General features: G+C 40.8%; 1 protein-coding gene across 1 annotated transcript in view; it reads left to right on the top strand.

Moving 5' to 3' along the window:
- The window catches only part of tenm4 (teneurin transmembrane protein 4), a 220,114-nt gene that overhangs the window by 111,731 nt on the left and 85,602 nt on the right, over window positions 1-22,781 (top strand). Inside the window, exons 9-15 of the mRNA XM_053687323.1 lie at window positions 993-1,157; window positions 4,752-4,966; window positions 5,656-5,872; window positions 11,339-11,440; window positions 11,908-12,102; window positions 15,769-15,969; window positions 20,936-21,121. Of these exons, the coding sequence (XP_053543298.1) occupies window positions 993-1,157; window positions 4,752-4,966; window positions 5,656-5,872; window positions 11,339-11,440; window positions 11,908-12,102; window positions 15,769-15,969; window positions 20,936-21,121 (1,281 nt within the window). The remainder of the gene's footprint in view (window positions 1-992; window positions 1,158-4,751; window positions 4,967-5,655; window positions 5,873-11,338; window positions 11,441-11,907; window positions 12,103-15,768; window positions 15,970-20,935; window positions 21,122-22,781) is intronic.

The following is a 22,781-nucleotide window of genomic DNA, read 5'->3' as shown; positions in this document are numbered from 1 at the left end:
TTTGTTGAGAGCGAGATGGTGCAGTACAGGAATGTGCTTGGGCACCTTATCGTCTTGTACCAATTATGTGCTGATGAATGAAATCAAGTTTTGAAATTTAAGTGTTAAGAAAGGATGCGCTAGAGATTATATTGGTTCGATAAACAAGCTGTAACCCATGCTGTATCTATAAATCTTCTTAGAATGAACTGGCATGGTTATGTATACCAAACGTTGGAATGGCTTTAATGGTTAATGGTTCTTGTTTGTTTTTAATGCTGACCAGAGGGTCCTGGGGTGTGATATTTTCCCAGTAAAACTGATCACATCTTTACTCTTTCCGGTGATCCATCATGTTGAGTCACTCGTTCTCAGTCTCCATGGCTGTTCATTACAGAGGTCGCGCCTTTTGTTGATTCCAGGCTTCTCTGTTCTCTTCCTGCTGACTTGATCATTTCCTTGTCTTTCCTGCCCTGGGGAGTGTGTGAAGAGAGGGGTTATTAGTAAGGTAATTGGGATGAGAAGAATAGTGTTACCCCAGGGAGCCTGTGCTGGTAGTTACAACACTCTTTTTGCCCTGTAGGGTTGAAGGTTTGTGGGGGTTTACAGCTCTTTTGGCTTTTACCCATGCTTTGTCAGCAAGAAAACTGTATTACCCATTGACGCTCATTCTTGTGATTCGGCAAGATTTCACCCTTCACAAAAGTATTTCCTCATAATGAAAGAGAAATGCTTGCCAAAGAGCCACATTAGGAAAAGCCCATTTTGTTGTTTTATGTTATGCAGACCAATATATCATCACTCTGTACTGTAAACACTTTTTTATTGCAACATATGTACCTGAAGAAGTTTGTAGTCGTTGCACTAAAGAGCTTATTCAAACAACTAAATATTAGAACCTGACTGTAGCTTTTATTTATTATCTGCCACAGCAGTGTTTGAAGGCTCTTTCTGTTAATCCTAACAAAACCTATAATTGATGCTAATTCCAGATGTATGTTGTTGTCTTGCAGCCATGCACCTGTTTGGTTTGAATTGGCACTTACAGCCCATGCAAGGACAGCTATATCGTCTGACAGAAGATAACACCAGCAGCTTGTCCATACCTACAGACCTGGGCCTGCCTCCCCTCGGCAATACAGGGCTGGAGCTCCCAGACCGCAGGGGTAGAGAAGACGGTATGTACAAAATGTTATGGACAGATAAAATATAGTAGAAAATCCTTGATCATTAATCATCATTAGCATATTAGATGTCTCACAAATTTGTGTGCACATCTTGCTGAACTATTTTTTCAATGAAATTTTTGATGATTAAATGGTCATCTGTTATGTCTGGTTAATTGCATACAAGCAGTAATGTAGTGGTATGCAGTTGTCTTTTGTAGTAGTGAATTATGTAGATGCTCTTACAATGACTTGCAGTTAAGCGTAGTTGAGGTAATAAAAAGTACATCGCGGTTTGGGGAGGATTTATAACTTTAACAACAATCGTCTTGTTACAATTAAAATATTAGGTTTCGGAATGAATCTATTACTCGTGCAGTTGCTTGCATTCCTGAATAAGCTGGCAATATCAGGTGAGTAATTATTAGTTTGTACAACCCCAATTCTGAAAAAGTTAGGACAGTATGGAAAATGCTAATAAAAACAAAGAAGAGTGATTAGTAAAAGCAATTTGACTCGTATTTAAACAAAAAACTTATAAAGACAAGGCATGTGATGTTTTATCTAATCAATTGCATAGTTTTTTGAAGATTAACGTTTATTTTGAAATTGATGCATGCAACATGTTCCAAAAAACCTGTGACTAGGGCACTTTAGGACTAATAGCGATGTGACAAGTTGAAATAAGAAGGTGATGTGAAACAGGTGAGGTAATCGTCTAATCATAGTATATAAGGAGCCTCCGAAAAAGACCTAGTCCTTCAAGAGCAAGGATGGGTCGAGGCTCGACAATCTACCAACAGATATGTCAGTGAATAATTCAACACTTTGAGAACAACATTCCCCAAAGACAAATCGGTAGGATTTTGGGCATTTCACCTTCTACAGTGCACAATATAATTAAAAGATTCAAGGAATCCGGTGAGATCTCTGTGCTTAAAGGGCAAGGCCAAAAACCACTTCTGAATGCATGTGATCTCCGATCCCGCAGACGTCATTGTCTTAAAAACAGTCATGAGTCTGTAAATGATATCCTGACATAGGCTCGGGAATACTTTGGTAATCCTTTGTCAGTCAGCACCATTCGCACCATTCACCAAGTTAAGGCTTTACTGTGCAAAGCAGAAGCCATACATCAACATAGTCCATATGCACCGCCGACTTCTCTGTGCTCAGTCTCATCTGTGATGGACAGTAGCACAGTGGAATTGTGTTTTGTGGTCCGACGAGTCAACATTTCAGATTTTGGACAAAACAGCCGTTGAGTTTTCCGGGACAGAGAGGAAAAGTACTAACCAAGCTGTTATCAGCATCAGGTCCAATAGCCAGCGTCTGTCATGGTATGGGGGTGTGTCAGTGCCCATGGTATAGGTAACTTGCACATCTGTGAGGGCACCATTCATGCAGAAAGATATGTACACATTTTGTAGCAACATATGTTGCAAAATGGGCAATGCCAAACCACATTCTGCCCTTAGTACAAGCGCATGGTTGTGGAGAGTGTGGGTGCTAGCATGGCCTGCCTGCAGTCCTGACTTGCCTCCAATAGAGAATGTGTGGCACATTATGAAGCGCAAAATAAGACAACGAAGGCCCCGTACAGTTGCGCAGCTGAAGAAATGCATCATGGATGAATGGGGAAAATTCCACTTGCTAAACTTAACCAACTGGTGTCTTCAGAGCCCAAACACTTAATAAGTGTTATTAAAAGAGAAGGTGATGTTACACAGTGGTAAACAGATGACTCACCCAACTTTTTTGGAGAGTGTTGCTGTCATCAGATTTGAAATTAGTGTATATTTTTATTCAAAAAGTAAAACATAAAATAGTGTGTTAATCATGTGTTTTCAATATAGTACAGGGTGAATTGAATTTTGAATTTTCAAATGACTTTTTTTTTTTCTTGCATTTTCCATACTGTTCCAACTTTTTCGGAATTGGGGTTGTATTTTGTATGGCTTAAAGCAATAATGTTGGACCCTCAGCTGTCTGTGAAGCATAGTCAAGGGAAATCACAACCCACCATTTTAATAATGTTTGTACGGATGAACTGTGTTCTAAGAAGGTCTGTTGAATGAAACGGGTTTGGGAATCGCTTCTCTAAAGCTTGAAGACCTACTTTCATTAGTCTGAACATACCTGACCCCCTTCCAAAAACTTTCTTCACAACTAGCTTTAGTAGTGTCCTTCAGCCTGAACAAATCCAGTCACGCATTCCAAAATATCCAGCTAATTTCTTAGAGGATCCCCACTGATGCAGCTCATCACTGGCCAACATTATAATGTCTTAGTTTTGATTTTTCAAAGCCTTCATCAGATCTAGGATTATTTGTCATCCAGCTCCATGCTGTGACCAGTTTTGGCAGCTTTCTTCGAGATTTGCATTGTAATCCAGTGAATGTTGCCAGACAAGTTCAACGGTACTATTTATTCCTGGAGGACATGATGGCACCGCTTTAGGGGAGCAGGTACCCAGGGGTGCGAGTGGGATTAGAACTTGTATTATGTCCAATGAAGGCATGCCTTCCCTTCATCGGGTAAACTAGATACCAGTTTTTTTGGCAGCTGAAGAAAGTCACTGCTAACCCCCCGTGGTATGCCGATGAGCTGCACAGTAGGGAAAGTTTTACTTTTTTTCTGCTCTCAAAACAGAACAGAGCCCAGATTTAGCTGTTTGATTTGCCGAAAGGTGGAGATCACAGCCATTACCATATAGATGAGTCACAGAGTCATCCTTTTTCATTTAGCAGACAGTGTAGAGAGAGAGAGCGACATGCACCAGGCCACCGCTAGCCTGTCTCTATGTGAGTGACGGCTGTAGCTGAAGGGAAATCAATAGGCGGGGGTTTGTAATTCTGCCTTACATAGCACAGTTGTCACCAGAAACACACCCAATCAGTCCAGTGTCATCCCAGTGCTATGTGCACATATTTTCTGATTCAGTCTCAGTATTGCTTATATATAAGTACAAGATGTAAATGCCTGCTGAATCCAGATTTTCTATTATTTAAATAATAAGATGTCTTGGAGAAAGAAAAAAACAAGAAATGCCACAGAAATGTGCCATAAATGCAATGAAGGCCATTTAAAATGTGACATCGAAGCTACTAGAATTAAAGTGGACTAATGGAGTATTATATAAATGTAGAATTGGTGTTGATGTGTTCACATGATCCACTGGCAGTAAATTGCAAGGCAGGAGAGCATACCTTGTCTCTCCGGATCGAACACGTTGCAAATGATGGTGTTTTTTGAGGGGCTGCCATCTGGTGTGGCGTGTGGTGTCGCCTGTAGAGCTGACTGCCTCAGAGTCCTCCGGGTTCAGTTTGCAGGCATGTCTGTTTTTGGCGCCATCATTACGGAAATTGGCCCACGTACACTTCCGAGCAGATGTTCCCATTTTCCAGAGAGTCCCATAAAGAAAGGTGTTTTATGGCAAGCGTGCTTTGCTCCCTCATAGAACGGTCATTATGTGTGAACGAGACTGGGCTGTCAGTCGGATTATCAGTGACACTCTGGTCATTCTGTTGGCTCCCTTGACTACCTCCTTTTTAGAAAGGTATTATCTAAATTACAGTGGAGACATTTTGTTGCTTTGTCTCACAGGCAAAATGGATGGCTTGTTCCCAGATGACAGCTTCATAGACATGGGCGAGATAGACGTGGGGCGTAAGGTCACACAGCAGATACCGCCCGGGATCTTCTGGAGGTCTCAGGTCTTCATTGACCACCCCATGTACCTCAAGTTCAACGTGTCCCTTAGTAAAGATGCCTTGGTAGGGATCTATGGAAGAAGAGGCCTTCCTCCTTCACACACACAGGTGGGTTGTTCAAACAAGGCGCTTGTACAGTAGTCTCTTTTGGTTCTATGAGAGGATCAATACAAATCCCCTCTCCGAGAGTGCTAAATTTGTATAAATGTCAGATTTTTGTCTGTCTAATGAGCATGTAAATCAATGCTTGTTTATTGGACAATTGCTTATTGCTAAAAGGTTACACTTGTAGCTTATATGCGCTAGATGCATGTTCATTTTTTATTCCACAAACAAAGACTGTAAAAATCAAACAGACGCCTAATTTTGGTATCGAACACCAAGCATGTCAAACTGGCTTTATTGATTTCTATCGTAGTTCCAGTGTTATTATATTACTGGAAATTACTCTAAGGCCAAAATGGATTTTTGGGGAATATATACAGTTTTCATTTAAACCCTGTCTATTTGGTAATCAGTAGTGAATAAGAACAATAAGGTAATAACGTGATCTTTTTTAGCTTTCCATTCAAGTCCTGCTTCCCCATCAGCACAGCATTTCCCTTTACAGACATCTCCAGAGTAAAGAGCAGGCAGCAAACCTCCTTGCGAGCACATATCTTACTGAGACTGTCACATAAGCAGCAGTCCATTTTCAGTTCTTTGTTGGCTCCACAGTACTTGTGGTGGGGGGGTGGGAGCGTGTGTGTCATCCTAATACTTATCCGTGGTCTCTCTGTCTCTCTCTCTGTCTCCAGTTCGACTTTGTGGAGCTTTTGGATGGACGGCGACTCCTGGCTCAGGGGGTTCAAAGCCTGGACGGACCGCTGGCTCTGACTCAGTCACGAAGCCTGGTGCCCCTTGGCAGCCATGACACCGGTTTCATCCAGTACATGGACTCAGGCATCTGGCACCTGGCAGTGTATAATGATGGCAAGGAGGTGGAACAGGTGTCTTTCCTTACCACGGCTATAGGTGAGTAACATGGGAATGTTTATGGAGCATTATTTGGCATAAGTAGTAGAGAGTAGGACTGTGGGAAATGTGTTCCTAAAGCAGAAATCTTACTTGCTTGGTGACTGAGTAAACGAATTACAGTTGAATAAGCGTGTTATGGAGGCGATGTTTAATTTCTCAGTGTGGTCTGTTGTGCCAGGGTTGAATAAGTTAAAACCTCAATTAATTCAAGCTAAAATAAACAGAAGCTAATATTCTCTAGTCAGCTTGATGTCTATGTTTCTTGCTAGGATCTTTATTGATTTGGTAGATTTATTTTTTTTAATCCAATACAGCATACATTTGAGAAGGATACAATTCAAGTTGAGAGTTAAGGGCCTTGCTCATTGGTTTCCTGTCACTCCTGGGATTTGCACTCACAGCCCTGCAAACATTAACCCAGAACCACATCTGCTAAGATAACATTAGTATTTATTACTGTACAACATTATAACATGTACTCTTTAGATTTCCTTTAATATCGTATGACGTTATTTGCCCAGTTTGACTTATCTCTGTGTTTTACTACAGAGAACCCAGGGGTTGATGCTGTGCTAAAATGTTAATCACAGCTTAATAACTCCAAAATCATCATTTAATTTTAGTTGAAATGATGCAAATCTAGAGCCGAGAGTAGTTCATCTTGTGAGAGATGCATTGATGACGAGAGACAGTCCAAGCTTTTAAGTCTGATTTGGATGAGCATCGTTAGCTCACACATTCATTTGATGGTCACGATTCCCATCTCACTCTATTTCTTCATTCACAGCTAGAAAAGACATGTTCCCATTCATAGTCCTTAAATATTAAAATTCCCCCGTCAGATAAAGCAGCTAGAAAAATTTACAGGAGCACCCCACTACTTATTTAACCGACCTGCCTCTCTTCAGCTCTGATCAGCGTGATCTCAAGCAGACTGAGCCTCTACACAGCAATCAAGGTGGATAACAAAGACAGAGAGCTCCAGATCACCCTGCTTCTCCTTCAAATGATGGCTCCTGAGGCTTCCATTAGCATTCAAGTGTCTTCACCATGGTCTTTTTGCTTTTTTTTGCGTAACCCATTTGAATACAATGTTGCCTAGATTCAAAGCATCTGATTGCTCAGCCCCTCTCCTGCCCCCCTGTCTGAGCCATTATTGTTCATTATAACTTCTAGATTGCATTCACGTCTTGCTGCTGAAAGAATAAAGCTCTCTATTTAATACTCGTTTTGGTCTTCGTGCATGGCACAGTGACCATGCAGCCCAGCTGCCGACATCTGGCCTCCTCCGGTGCAGGCTGTTTGTTCATTTTGTCCTCTCTCTTGTGTTCGCTAAAAGCATCTTTGATTGGCGTGAGCAGAGAGGTAGGGCGGGGGAGCGTGAGGTGTCGGCTTTCGCAAAGGTGGCAGCTGGGAGCTGTTCTCACACGCTCTTTAATTAAAAGCTCCTGGGCCATGGTCCATCTGTGACAGGCGAGGGGTGGTGCGGTGGGGTGATTAGAGGGAGGAGCAAAGCAGATCAATGGAAGAAGCATGTCCTCAGTTGAAGAGGCACAGCAGCCGTGACCCATCCGGAGACAGACATCAGCACAGTCTTGCACTGGGCATAGATATTTGATACTGTGAGGAGGGTTGATCTGTTGGTGGAGGTGGGGGGGAGTGAAATGCTCGGAGTGAAATGCTCTCTGCTCCTGGGAGGGAAGATGTCTAAAGGGAGGGAGTCTGATAAACCACCTGAGGTCTAGGGCACAATCTTAAAGGGCTGGAAAGAATACATAAAGCAGGGAGTATTGGGTAGGATTTGATTTGAAGTCAAAGTTGATCAGGCTCTTTTTTTTTTTTTAAAGAGTGTGTTAGAGAGGGAAGTAGTGATAAAGTGGGTCAGCTGATGATGTCCTTCAGAACAAAGCTAGCTGTTCTATTTTTTTCTTTCTTTCTTTTTTTTTTTTTAAGTAGAAGTGGCCTTAGATGATCCCCAAGCATTTCGGGATTAGAAGGTCTTTCACATTTACTAATTTAGGAGATGGTCCTGCTGAAGTCTTGATGAAGTCATACTGAAGTCATGAAGGAGATATGACTTAGGAGTCATAACCTAAATATATGAACTATGGCCATAAAACGTTAAGACGGTGAGGGTATTCTTAGATATAATTAGACATTCTTTTCTTGTTTGAGCATTTCAGCAGCAGATATTTATAGAATTACTTTTTGTACACTAAATACAGTGTTGCTTCATGTACTATAGTGTGGCTTCAGTGATTCTGTATCACATCAGAATGAAAATAAATGAACATCACTGCTGGAACAGCTCATATTCTGTTTTCATAAATAGCTATTTCCACACACATCCGCAGTGGTTTATCAAAATAACTGAAGGAGCCCATTTCCCTCTTTCATCCTCATTGCTCTTCATTCATTACAAGGCTGATATGCTCCATCCTTTCCTCTTTTCACCAGAACACACTCATTTGTCTGTCCTTGGGCTGTGTTCTCTCACACACCCTTACCCTGAAGAAATAAAGTGTTCGGTTCCCCAGCACAGTCTGTCCAAATCCGGGTTAAAGGCTAGAACATGCCATGTTAAGGCCAGGCATGTAATATGTTGTTCATGGGTCTGTAATTCAGGATTTATTCAATGAATTACACCACTTAAGTCTCAACCTTAGGCACTGGCTACAAGCATTGTAGACTGCAATCTCACTGATTATCCATATCTGCATGTGTATGCACTATAATGGATCAGTTTTTGATGTGAAAACATCAGACACCACACACCAGCTGTTGGTGGAGAGGAGAGGAGATTCAGGAATTAAGATTATTAGGGGACCATGATAGATAAGGGCCAATGGGGGAATTTCACCAGGACACCGGGTTATACCCCTACTCTTTACCAGAAGTGTCTTGGGAATTTTAAAGGACCACAGAGAGTCAGGACCTCCCTTTAATGCCTCACCCGAAAGACGGTGCTGTTTTTACAGTATAGTGTCCCCGTCACTGTACTGGGGCATTTGGACCCACACAGACCACATGGTGAGCACCCCCCGATGGCCTCACTAATACCACTTCCAGCAGCAACCTTAGTTTTCCCCAGGAGGTCTCCCATCCAGGTACAGGCCAGGCTCAACCCTGCTAAGCTTCAGTGGGAAACCAGGCGAGAACTGCAGGGAGATATGGCTCTAACATATCAGATAAACTACCAACTCAACAGGAATAGCTAGCTGTCTGGTTTGTGAGACTGTTAGGGAGCCTGAGAACCATTCAGTAACAGAGTGTACTTGTTTATTCGGAATAAAATATGAATGTACTACATTGTTTCAGATCTTTGAGTTTTAAGGAGTTGAACTCAGCTGGGTGAGTGAGTGGAGTATGCAGTATGCGATTGCTTAAAAGTATGTATCTCTCTTGATGTAGCTTGGTGCAGATTGGCACCCAAAGCCTACCCCCCAACACCTTACTACTGAATACAGATCGAGACGAGACTCGCCTGAGGAGTCAAATGTGCATAATTGTATTTCTTGGATACATTTCAAATGGCAAAGTTGTGAAGCTTCACATCTCTCTATGCATCTTATTACACACTCACAAACACTAAACTCCCCGGTGCCACAGGTCTCTGAAAGCAGCCGGTGCCTTCTAGTGAGAACTCAGTCATGGAGACCATCAAATACTCCACCAAAGTCTTGATGGGAAACACCAGGGGATAGGCAAGATTATCATCTCTTCTTGCGTCATTGCATTGAAACTGTGGCTGATGAATGTATAAAATACACTCCTTTAATTCACTTTGGAGTTGCCTGCTTTTTCTTTTCTCCAGTCATAGCTCTTTATCTTTTCCTAGTGCATCCTTCATGGTGAATGACTCTCCTGAGGAAGGACAGAGGCCTTTGAGAAGGTTCACGTATCCCCTCCTTTGTTTGGCCAAAAAGCAGTTGTTCAGGTCGATTATGGCTCAAGGAGTGCCAGCAGCCCTGGGGGCCTGGAGAGAGGACATATTATTCCTTGCAATTTTGTGTTTAATTCACTGCCTCGTCTGATTTCGAATTCCAGACACTACTGGAATTGTGAAGAGCCCTGTTCTGTAGAACACTAATGCAATGTGGGGAATGTATAGAATAGCCTCCAGATCACAGGGGATGTTTAGTGATGGCAAGCGTTTGTGCATAAATAGTGGGTGTGGGTGTGGGTGGGTGTATATGTGTGTGTGTGTGTACCACAAAACATTGCTGGTGTTTATGTTGAACTCAAATTGCAGCGCTTCTTTCCAGCAGGCTATCATTCCATCCCAGACCTTACAAGCATTAGAGGCACTTGTAATATTTTTTGGCAGATGGGTTTGTCTATAAGTATTATTATAACCAAACAAAATAGATATAGGTGAAAATTAACACGTGACAGTGTCTGAATATTGCACTCAAATACCAGCCTTTTCAACATGCTTATTATGGCCTTTATTCTTTGATGATAAATGCCTTTATATTCTTGTCAGTTTAGCATGCAATTTAATGTTCCTTTCAATTTTATTCTCTACAATTACATGGGAAAAACAGATGTTAATGTATTTTTAAAATATATTACAATAAATTCTGTGAAATTATATATTAAATTATTAAATTAAAAAAATACATTTAATTAAATTTTATATGTAGAAAATGAAAATATCTACATATATATATAATGTTTTAATTTTCTACATATATATATATATAAGGGCTGCGGCAACTAATTGATAATAATCAATAATTAAAATAATCGAGAACAAATTTCATTATCGATTAGTTGGGTGGAGAACCCTGTCAGTGGTCACAATGGTGAAAAACACATTTCTATGAATAAAACACGTCTGAAAAACAGCGGTGGTCACAGATTGAGCTGCTGCGGGAAAAGTGCACGATCCAGGTTCTCCAAAACATGAGAACGTTTTATATTAAGCGTTTCAAACAAACTCGTAAGTGTATTAACATGACTTGTCGTGTCAGATACTGCGACAGATGCGTGTGCTGTTTAATGTATGTTTTCTTCAGCGCAGAAATGAAATTTTTACCCTTATGTATGTGTATATATATATATATATATATATATATATATATATATGTGTGTGTGTGTGTGTGTGTGTGTGTGTGTGTGTATGTATGTATGTATGTATATATAACATTTATAAATATATATATAAGCCCACACACATATACACAGACATATATATATATATATATATATATATATACTGTATGGGAAAAAATGCTACAGACTCTTCTAATTTTAGCTTTGCTACAACTTTGCTGAGGAGAATGAAGGCTACATCTAATCTGTTTTAGTTTGTTCAAGAAGAATCTGTTTTAGTTTGAGGATAAACTAGGCATTGCAATAAAAAAGCCTTTCTGCAGACAGAAATATATTTATAAAAAGATTGTTGATGGATGTTGTGAGCTCCTCTGACAGACACTGTTGTGTGTGATTTGGTTTTAGACTCGATAGATGACTGTCCCAGTAACTGTTTTGGTAATGGAGACTGCCTTGCTGGAACTTGCCACTGTTTTTTGGGCTTCAGAGGACCAGACTGCAGCAGAGGTAACTCTCTCTCTCGCTCTCACTCTCGCTCTCGTTCTCACACTCTCGCTCTCTCTCTCTTTGTCTCTCGCGCTCTATTGTTTTTCTTTTCTTTTTCTTGACTCTAGTTCTCACTCGTTTGCTGTTACCTGCAAGCTCTCAGCCTGTATATTTGTCTGCCTCTGCGATGTCTTGTTAAATATTTGCTCAACCCACATACATTAACCAGTAAATACATTTCTTACACTTTTCTGAGCACTGTAGAAGGTGGCCTAATACATTGTAGTGTAGATTTTGCTTTATAGAATATACTAGAAAGCTGATTTTAAAAATCCTCGATGAAGCCTTAAACACAGTTCTTGAAATAATAAGCCATTAAACTATAATATTCTGTTTTCAGATTATATTGTTGAGAAATGATTTTGGATACTGTAGTCACTATGAGCATTTGTGTCAAATATGAGTATTTGTGTTTGCTCTCCTCACAGCATCTTGTCCAGTTCTTTGCAGTGGAAACGGTCAATACCTGAAAGGCCGCTGTATGTGCCACAGTGGGTGGAAAGGGCCGGAGTGTGATGTTCCCACCAACCAGTGCATCGACGTGACCTGCAGCGGACATGGGACGTGCATAGTGGGGACCTGCATTTGCAATCCAGGATACAAAGGAGAGAACTGTGAGGAAGGTAAGAGCATCCTGATGATCAGTGCGATCTGCTTTTGTCTTTCATGGTCAATATTCCCTCTTTTCATTTGCCTGGGCTCTAAAGCTCTGCAGCCCACAGACAAGCACTGTAAGATGATCACCTTCAGCTTAGGACCATATTGAAAAGGGATTTCAGTGATGATTTGCTGTCGATTTGGCTTATTTTTCTTGGTTAATAAATGCTGAGATGACCTTAATGTAATATAATTGAATGTACATGAAATGTGCATAAAGTCTTTTTTCATTGTGGAACTAGATTTTTCTGTCTTCAGTCCCATCTTTCAGCTTTTCTTGTGCTCCAGGTCAGAATTCTGTTAATAACGCTCGTTCCTTTTTAAACACTGAAAAGAAAAAAAAACTCGAAATCGTGCAAATAATGAGACACTGGTAGTCAGTTTTTTTCTATATTTTATTAGCAATAAAAGGATACAGATATACTCCAAAACAGACAATTACAAAGATAATTATAAGGTTTTGAATACCCTTCATCAGCGTAGATGCGGGTTAATAATTTGTCGTATGTAACAAATGCGTCTCCGCTGGTCGTAGCAGTGATGCAGCAAATCTACACTTTGCAGGAGAAGCGTCAATAAACTCAAAATCCTGAGCAGCACAGACACAGTCCTGTAGTTTTGAAGTACTCACATGCATGAATATAGATTGAACACGTAATATGCGTGCGCATGACGTCATCGTTTTCAAAACAGCAAAATCTTATAAAAAGTTTTCCGTTTTGAAGGTCCTTTCTCACACTGAGCGCGAAGTGATAAAGCGAAGCGAATCGCAGACGAACAGTGCTTTCACACCGAACACGAAACGATTGATCGCCTTCGGTTAATTCACGCCTGCACACTAGGTGGCGCAACCCACTATTCAGCCGATCGGTCTGTCGTCGTTGACCACCGAGAAGAAGAATCACTTAAAACACAAACTGTTCCGTAGCGCAGAAACTAATTTTTCTTATTTCATGTGTATTCGATTCAGAAACAGAGGCAGTGTTTTGTGTTTTTTGAACAGCACCATCAAGCTTTTTTAGTATGGATGGAATAATGTGAAATATAATGCAATAACACATTAGTGGGGCAAAACCCGAGTTTAATGCCCAAGACCAGCCCGGTTTTTTCATTGTGGAAGAACTTTGAAAAATGAAGTGACAGTTCAGTTCTTACTATCCTGTTATATTTCTTACTGACATATTTCAACAAGAATATAAAGATAAATAACAAATGGCATACTGAGTATTGTTTTCTGCTACAAAAAATCCAACTGTAACATTATAAAAAAAATATTTGTTTGCATTCAAAAAAAATGAAGGATTTCATTAAGAAATTACACCACGGCATGTGACGACAGTTTGTTTATATCTCCATGATGGCACTTTTTAATGCATAAGCAACTGATACGCACCATTTTATCGGTAAGCCAATCGGATGGACACAGGCGGGAGACAGCAAATATCGCAAACGTTTTTACGGACTTTCACTTTGTCAATAACAGAAATGCGCAAAAAGTGGACGGAAACTTGGCAGATGATAAGAACTCAATGTCCATTCTTCCGGAATACTCCTCTTCGGCGTTTACACTGGTTATTAAAACAGATTTCTGCGCTACAGCGCCACCAATCTCGCCCTTTTATGCAACAGCAGCATCTCCGGGCACATGATCTAAAACTCAAATCTAATTGGACCGTTTCGTCGCCGAGAGACAGTAAAAAAAAAATCGACACACTGGACGAAAAAAAAAGTGTTGCTTTGTCGCGCCGCAAATGATCGCTCCCGGTGTGAACAGCTCCATAGGGATCTATTGTTTCAATTCAAGAGCGTCATCGCGTCAAACATTCATGTCGCTTAATTACGCTCAGTGTGAAAGGACCCTTAGTTGAAATTGTTGTCGTGTAAACGGCCCCTTAGTTTCATGTCATTCACTTTCTCGTTCTCAGGAGAATTCACCCCCCTCTGAGCACCCAGCATGAGGCTTACCTGATTGCAGCAGCCTGCCGAGCAATACACTGTGTTTAGGCAAAGTGTTTCTCTCTTTCCACTAGTCAAATGCAACATTTGTCCGCTGCCAAGCACACAGCTATAATTTAGAGAAAGCCTTTGGCCTCCGGTACGCTTATAGAGATTTTTCAGGACCAGCCCGCACCCTCTTCCTGAATATTTTAGACCCTGCAGTTTTTGGAGTCAAGCCCAGTAGTGATCTTTTTCTGATAAGCTGGTGAAGCTTCTCTGGCCTCATTTTTCTTTCATATATTATGGATGTTTTGGGGGGCTTCATGACATTCCATTAAGCAGCAAAACAAACCCTTTTCTTCTGTGAAATCCAATAAGTTTTGCACAGAGGCAAATTGTGACTTTAATCTTTTAATGGTGTCCCAGTGGCCTGGCAGAGGGGCCCTGAGCAAGGCTCTGAGAGATAAGATTGAGCTTGCCCATTGTGCTTGGCACCTTTTGACGGCTCTCATTTCACGATGAAAAATAGAGCAGTTGATTTTGATAAATGCGGGGTTTGACACCTCTGATCCCCACCCCACATTCTATTTTGGGTCACACAGTCTGCAGGCAGAGGGAGGGAATAGGGCTGCTGGCCCTTTAAGGGTCCTACCTTTCTTCCCTGCGACCTTCAGGCAGCGATGATTAATTGCCAGGAGAGTGCCTCCTGTCAGTTAGCCTATGATCTCAGCCTTGCACCCAAGCCATCTGCTAAGAGGCCATAGCTCCTGTTTGCCTTTAAAGGCCTTCCTCGTCCTTTTATGTCATGAAAAAGCAAAGCCGCCATGCTGCAGGCTTCTCCCCAGCCCCGTATGGGTTCCCCTACATTGTACATTCTCCATCTGTGAGATCCCATTTCTAGTTGTTGTTATTATTTTCTAATTGAGTATTTTTTCCCCTCGTTGTCCCCTCGTTAACATTCGGTCACATTCGCCAGCTTTCTTGAGGTCTCTTGTATTCATTAAACAACCATTAGCCATGATTAGCATGCGACTGAACAGACTTTGTCTTTTTTTTTGCCAGAGATTGAGGGATGGATGGATCAAGTGTCATGAGTCAGACAGGGGAATATAGCCAAATAAGGAGCAGCGAATGTGTGAAGATGTGGTGTGGTTTTCTCTTTTTTTTGCCCACCAGGCCTGAGCCATGCGACGGACACCTTGTTTGCATTCTATCCTGCTTTTGGTTTTCTGGGTTCAGTGGCGAGCAAGAGGGGGAGCATGTCCGGTGCCGCTTTTCAATTTTATCCCAGCATACACTGGCTGCAGATTCCCTCCTTGGCAATGGGAGGAAATCTCATTACCGAGAGAGATAGAGAGAGAGATCTGCTCCACCTGGTGGCATGAGGAATGGGTATAGAGGAGGCAATGGCTGTTTTATTTGCCAGTTTTTAAATCTCTTTCCTGTCCAGATGTAAGAAAAATTTGCTGGGAGTATGGAGAGCCCTTGTGCAAGAGATTCCCAGAGGAAAAGGCTTGGAAAATCTACCAAGTACATTATTCCAAAAGCACAAGTCAAATAGTAACTCTAGCACTATGTTTCTCTTTTGAGATTTCTCCCCATGCCTCCATTTTCCTGATCTGCACTGAGATGTGTGTTTATTTTAGCTTGGGCTGCATTTTCTGACTCAAATCATTGTTTATTTTTCTTCACAGTGGACTGTATGGACCCTACATGCTCAGGCCGTGGTGTGTGTGTGCGCGGCGAGTGCCACTGCTTTGTGGGTTGGGGAGGCTCTGGGTGTGAGAGTCCACGGGCATCCTGTATGGACCAGTGCTCGGGTCACGGAGCTTTCCTGGCAGAGACGGGCACCTGTAACTGTGACCCCAACTGGACCGGGCACGACTGCTCGACAGGTCAGTACTGTTACAGATGAGCGATAAAACCTCAGGCTGCTTCATTCACCTAAAGCAATGGAGGGCAATGTTAATCCCAACCGGGGACTAGAATGTTGATGGAGTTAACTCATGTAATCTATTAGAAACCAGGCCAGTGCAGAGTTTCTGAAGCAATTGTTACACTTTTGTTATAACCTTTGCTTAACTCACACCATGTTTTAAACGCTTCAGCAATCATGGCATATTGGACATTTTTATAAGTCTTTTAAACTTTGTTGCTATGGTTTACATCATCTGGTTGTCCTTACTCTGAACACGTTAGTAGGAAAAAGAAAGAAAACCAAAGAGCTTGATACTGCAGCCTAAAATTGCCCATTTTAATGACAGCTACAGCCGGTATAGTGCCTAACTTTATATTCCCAACCGCAACAATGTACCGATTGTAGTTTTATTTAATGATACATCAACGGATCACATCTCCATGTATGATGCAAACATGAAACCCTGCAAACATGAAAAGAAACCTGAGAGAATCTCACTCATGTTGTTCATTTATATCTATCCAGATGAGGAGAATTACAGACAAAAGCAGGCACATCTAAAATGCGGTGAGGACATGACTCCAGCGTTAGTTATCCTTATATTAATTGATCATTCAATTGGAATTGGATGTTTTCTTGCTTAGTTAGAACAAAAGATTTCCAGCCACACTGGACATTTATGAATAAAATCATCTACCCTAATCTAACGCCACTTATTTTTTCCCCCCACATGGTACGATTCAAACCTATGGTTCAGATCCGGTACCATTTCTAGTGCATATTGAACTTCTGTGAAATTCTTTCGTGTGATACGTTTTGAAGTCAGATACTAGAGATTCTACTGTAAAGTGTGCAGAACCATGGTGACCTACATTACAGAGACTCTCCCGCAATAATCATACAGCTCATTTCTGTGTAAATAAGTGAGCCTGAGAGTGAAAACGCCGCCAGTGACCAATAGCTCATGTTGTTTATACTAATGTTGTAAACACTAAGATATCTGCTCTGTCATATAAGGTGTACCTATCGAGTATTCATTTTAATGCTACATTTCATCCACTGTCCATGTTTATGTGCACATACTGTACATTAAGGTACAACTTGCCTTAGTGAAACAAAAATCAGCAGGCTGTCCCTAATCATACTCCATTACCTGTTGCCATGGGAGCAGTCACTTTCTCTCTTCCTAGGGGTGTTGGAGTATAATTGCACACTAAAGGTAATTTGTCTTCCAGTTCATCGTTCGTGTTATTCTGTGAAATCTCAAAAACAACCTCTTATTTTTCAGCAATGATCGCTTCTGTCTTCTAAGGAAGAGTCTTTCGCAAAGGCGATCAGCTGCTCAGAGAGAGACCTAATGATTTGTTAGCTGTTTTTTAAAGACTCACATTTTTTGTGCTTTATTTTGATGGTGCAGACTATTTTCGGTTGTGTTTGTTGCTGCTTTAAGGTTTGTTTTCCTTTCTTTTAGTTCAAATTTCTACTCTGTACTTTGCTAGGCTGCTGTTACATGACCATTTCTCTTACAGGTCCAATAAATTATCCAATTGTCTACCTGGAACTGGAGTGCAGGCTTTCTCTGCTATGTTGAACCGGGTTTTTTTTCTCCATATTGTTATGTTCAGAGTGGTAAAGTGTCTGTCAGTAGTAGAGGAGGCTATAGTAGACTTTGATATAAAATATATTTGGCTTGCTGCCTCGTCCACGTGGTGAAGATGCTGGAACAGAGCTGAGACTGCGCCCCTTCAACTTCCTTCTGTAGATACTATAGTAAGAGTTCTTTTCTGCAAGCAATACTCACTGCCAGTAAGAGAGTGCAAACTGACTCAACTCTTTCAGAGGTTTGGTCTGTCTACAGATTATAACTTCCGAATGCTGACACGTTTGTCTGTTTATGTTTTATTTATTTATTGTACCCTGAAATGATTTCATGGTAAAATCTAAATCTCAGCAATTTAGCCCTATTTCATTCCTATTTTATTATTATTTTTTCTTCAGAACTCCAGGTTCTTGTGGACCTTGGCTTTTAGTAAAACACTTCTCCGCTGGGCTTAAAGAGATACAAGTAAAAATCAGTCTTCTTTTCCAAAGTGTCGAAACACAACGATCTGTGACTGTGAATTTCCCCCTCTAATGCCAAGCTGACAGTCTGACCTATTAGGTAATCCAGGGGATTTGCTGGAAAATAGGCATTTTAAAGGCTGGCTTCTCAAGCAGAATGGCTGGTGCCATAAATTATGATTAGCTTGCAGTTTCTGGCTCCTGGCCCTACTTGCATTCAGAGCTCTTGAAGCGCGCCAGAATTAAAATGGAGGAGTGTCTGCTCTTTGTAGAATGTGTACCCCAGGCCAGAGAACTCAGGCACAAGTCCAAGTCATTGTATAAAAAAGTGCATTTTACCTGTGTTAGCAGTAAGGAGAGACGTTTAATTATCGAAATGTCATGAAATCTCAGATGTGATTGATGAAAATGCATTTTAGAAAAAATAAAAGAAAAAAAAGAATGGTAATCTAAACAAGCAGGCACATATGATGAGCCATAGCACAGCTAAAGGGTCAGCGATGTGCAAACATACTAATCCTGGACAAATCCAAAGAGCAAAGTATTAAAAATCATTAAAAAATAAATAAATAAAAAGAAACCCCATCAAAACCAGAACAGCCCAATAGAAAGTAACATGGCTGAGTAAAGTCACAGACAATAAACCTGGGAGTCAGACTTTGCAGATGGCCCCATTTATGCGGTTTATATAGGTGAGTTCTCAACCAGTTGCAGTTGTGAGGAATCAGAAGTCAGGTGACCTTGAACATGGATAGATAGAAAGAGACTTGTGCTTGTTTTTCCATTCATATGGCACTAAATCAGAGCCATTTTTTTTTTTATAATAGGTATAATAGTTATATGTCCCTTTCACACACTTGATAAGGATACAGGAACATTTAAAAAGTGAGCTATATGCAGTATTACTATTCGGAATGCATCTATGTAATGATAAATGAAATGATAGTGTGCAGAGGAAGTGTCCATTATAGCTCATAGTCTTGATTATATACAGTATTTATTATGTATTATTATATATAACTCAACATCATACTGGCACTCCTGATTTTCAAGCAACCATATTTAAAACAAAAGAAAAAAGGTTTTCAAATAGTTTAAAAAAGCAGGAAGTTAATTTTGATCATGTGAAAAGAAAATGCAGATCAAAAGTCCTCTTCCTTAATGGCATTACACAAGCACCTGCTTTAACAGCCCTAGTCGACCTATTTGTGATTTTGCATACAAAGTCTCCCAAGTAGTGGTGGAGCAAGTCCTTTCAGGATTTAAAAAAATTTAAAATACTACATTTGAGAATTTCATTACATTTTCCCAGCTCAAAACTCCATACTTGGAAGCAAAAATGTTATGATGATATGCTAGAGACGTGATGCTTTTTTCGATACGTGCAGTGCTGTATAGTTAACGACATTATTAGAAAGACGAGGATCTGTGTCAGTTAGATGTCCTCCGTTATTACAGAAACATCGCCCCAGGAATAATAAAATGACTTCTATTTGTGCATGAGAGCAGGATAGAAACAGAGAGAGTAAGAGACCAGAAAAACAAGGCAGGACGAGATGAATGTTTTTATACAGGAAGGAACAGTATCCAGGCTTTGTATTTGTATTTGCTGTGTGCATGTGGTTGTTAGGCAGGAAGCAGGAAGGTGTCCTAGACGACATCGAGCAGCTTTGAATAAATGCTGTTACGGCACCGCTAATTGAAATGCACACAGAACACGTACATCATTTACATCATGTAACAAAGACCTGATTCTGTAAAGAGTCCCCCCCCCCCCCCCCCCTATTAAGGTTTTACATCTTGTAATGTTATATTATGGTCTGTGGCTGAAAAAACTAACTTGATTCACATATGTCTTAAACCATGCTTAAACCTCATTAAAACATAGCTTTTACCTTATTTCTGGTAAACTGATGCAAATGGTGAATGTTGGCTAATCAGAGAGAAACTCATGGTTATTACTACTTCCTGTGTGTGTCAACACTTTCGCATGCAAGAACGGCGTTTGTTTTATTGTTATTTCACACAATATAATTCACAGTATGACCTCATTTTCAATTGCTTATCAATTTTTCCACCTTTTCTTTCTGAAACCTAGCTGACTGTGAATAACAACCTTGGCTAGCAGAGTTTGGAATTTGGAATTGGTTTGGAAGTTACCCAACTCACTCGTGGTGCCGTGAGGTGTTACACTTCAGTATTGCCTTGTCTCTGTCGCTTTATCCCACCTGGCTGCCTCGGTGTCCCCTGAGCTCCAGGAGGCAGAAGAGGGCATTTGATTTGTAAACACTCAGATGGCAGATTTTTTAAAATGCAGCTTCTGTTAGAGCGTGTTGAGCATTCCCCATCTGGACCTGCTCTCCTCCGCTGACTCGCATGCAGTGCAGGGTTGTTTTTCTTTCTTTTTTTTCTTTTTTTTCCCTCACTATTGCGATACACTGCCTTGTGTCACCTCAGAAGCCACAGTCAGCCTCTTAGACTTCATATCACGGCAAAGCGGGATTTAATGAAGGCCAACGCGTTGCCATTTCCATAGAAAGTCAAAATTGGATTCCGACTTTTTTTCTGTTTTGCCACAAAGGGGTTCATTTACAACAAAAAAGTAAAAAAGGTTCGAGAGGCAGTGGAAAGGAATCTGACCAAGTTCCCGCCTCCCCCCAACTTCTGAGGCAGACTTATTAGATTTGTATTGTCCGAAGGGGATCCTCTCGTCTCTTATGAGGCACGAGAATTCTTTTTCAAGAGCCATCAAACAAGCTAGTGGAGCATGGCCATCTGATCTCTGACAATAACTTCTGGATTTGTCTTCTATTACCCCCCTCTGGCCTGTGTCTTTCCTGTCCCCTTCCCTTTCTCCCTCCCGCCCCTATTCACCCCAACAGAGCTTTGTGCGTTGGACTGTGGCGGCCATGGCATCTGCGTAGCAGGCGGCTGCCGTTGTGAGGATGGTTGGATGGGTGCCACGTGCGATCAGAGGGCATGCCACCCGCGCTGCAGCGAACATGGCACCTGCAAGGACGGCAAGTGTGAATGCAGCCCAGGCTGGAACGGAGAACACTGCACTATTGGTAGGGTGAATGTGGTGGGGATGTGCTAGTGTGTATTTCTGAATGTTTGTGTATTAGGGAGAAAGAGAGAGAAACAGAGGGTTGGGTCATGTATGGGGGGGATTGTGTGGGGAGGGGGGGTGTGATGTGATGCTAGAAAGGGAGAAGCATGCGTAATTGAATTTGTGTAACTCGGCGTAGCATGAAGAGGTTTGCTCAAGGATCTGAAGCTTGACTTCATGCATTTTTAATGTGAAAATATGCTAAGGTGTCTTTTCATTTCCGCTCATCCCTCTTTTTTTATCCTCCCACATTGCCATCGCCTTTTGAATTGGTGATGTGAAATTTAAACATTTGCGTCTCCAGCAGCACAGTCACTGGAAAGACACTCTTTTTAGTGGGGCGCTTGACCGAGACACAAAAAAAAACACAAATGGAAAGCTTTTATGTATTAAGAAAACTCTGGAATTCAAAATACCTGTTTTACTCCCAACCTTATATTAACTATATTTAGAATGTGATTAAAACTAATCAGCTGAGGACACAACTATTTCCTTCATGCTTTAAACTTCTTGTTTTTTTCATAGTTGACTTGTGAGGAAGACAACATCAGGAGCTGGCTTCCCTTTACCCAGTACAACTGAAATGCTTCCAGTCAGAAAAGACTGTTTAGACTGTTTCTCCACATGCCGGGTTTATGTGAAGCCTGCGATCTGTCTTCAAGCCAGTTTAGATTTAAGGGCTAGTTTCTACCAAACACTGCTGATACTGCTAATAGTTAAAGCTAACATTGGCAGTTTGCATGACGTCATTCTCACTGTCATCACAGACTTTGTGTTAGACATCAGCATTGTTTGGTGGAACCGTCCCTTTGTTGTTTTTTGTTTTTGTTTTTTTTAGCAGTGTCCCAAAGAGAATAAACGACAAGGTCAATCTGTTACGTGTGCAGTTCCACATTACTATTTAGATATTGCTTTTTGAGGCTGCATTGTTCCTCAGGCACTAATAACAGTGGTGCTAGCATGATCTTTATTTATAGTCTAGAAGCAAGACTTAAATCCTTAACAGTTTTAATTAGAATAAACACATGTTATAAATTATTTTCTCACTGATCCCATTCAGAATTGATCTTGGATGATCTGATCACATGTGAGCTGAAAAGATGATCTCTTGTATTTTCTATATACAAGATGAGCTTGTATTTTCTCATTTGTAAGTCGCTTTGGATAAAAGCGTCTGCTAAATGAATAAATGTAAATGTAAATGATCACAGATTGTTCTCTAGATCCAGTAACTTTTCACACTATATGTAAAATTAAGGTGCTATTGTTGCTCCGTAGTTAAATCAAGTCCTTGAGGCTTTTAATTTTGCTGGGATGTCAAAAGAAAGAGAGAAAAAAAACCCACAGAGAATAATGTGTTTTGCTAAGTAACATATCTTTCAATCACATAAACGAAGAATTAGTCCATAAGCGCAATGACGAACGAGCGTTTAGTTCCACCGATGAATACACAAAGTGAGAATTTGGCATATGATACATTTTGGAAACTTTCCAATTTTGAATTTAATATGTTTTTAATGCTTTTAACTCATCTTAGATAATGTACTACTGATAAGCCCGTAGCATTGACTATAAAAGCAACAGTTTCCTCCAAGCATAATTAAGACCAATGGCCCTTA

The sequence above is a fragment of the Ictalurus punctatus genome, chromosome 17 (genome assembly GCF_001660625.3).
Source record: "Ictalurus punctatus breed USDA103 chromosome 17, Coco_2.0, whole genome shotgun sequence".
Classification (NCBI taxonomy): domain Eukaryota; kingdom Metazoa; phylum Chordata; class Actinopteri; order Siluriformes; family Ictaluridae; genus Ictalurus; species Ictalurus punctatus.
Note: the sequence above shows the minus strand (reverse complement) of the source record. Positions and strands in the feature narration are given on the sequence as shown.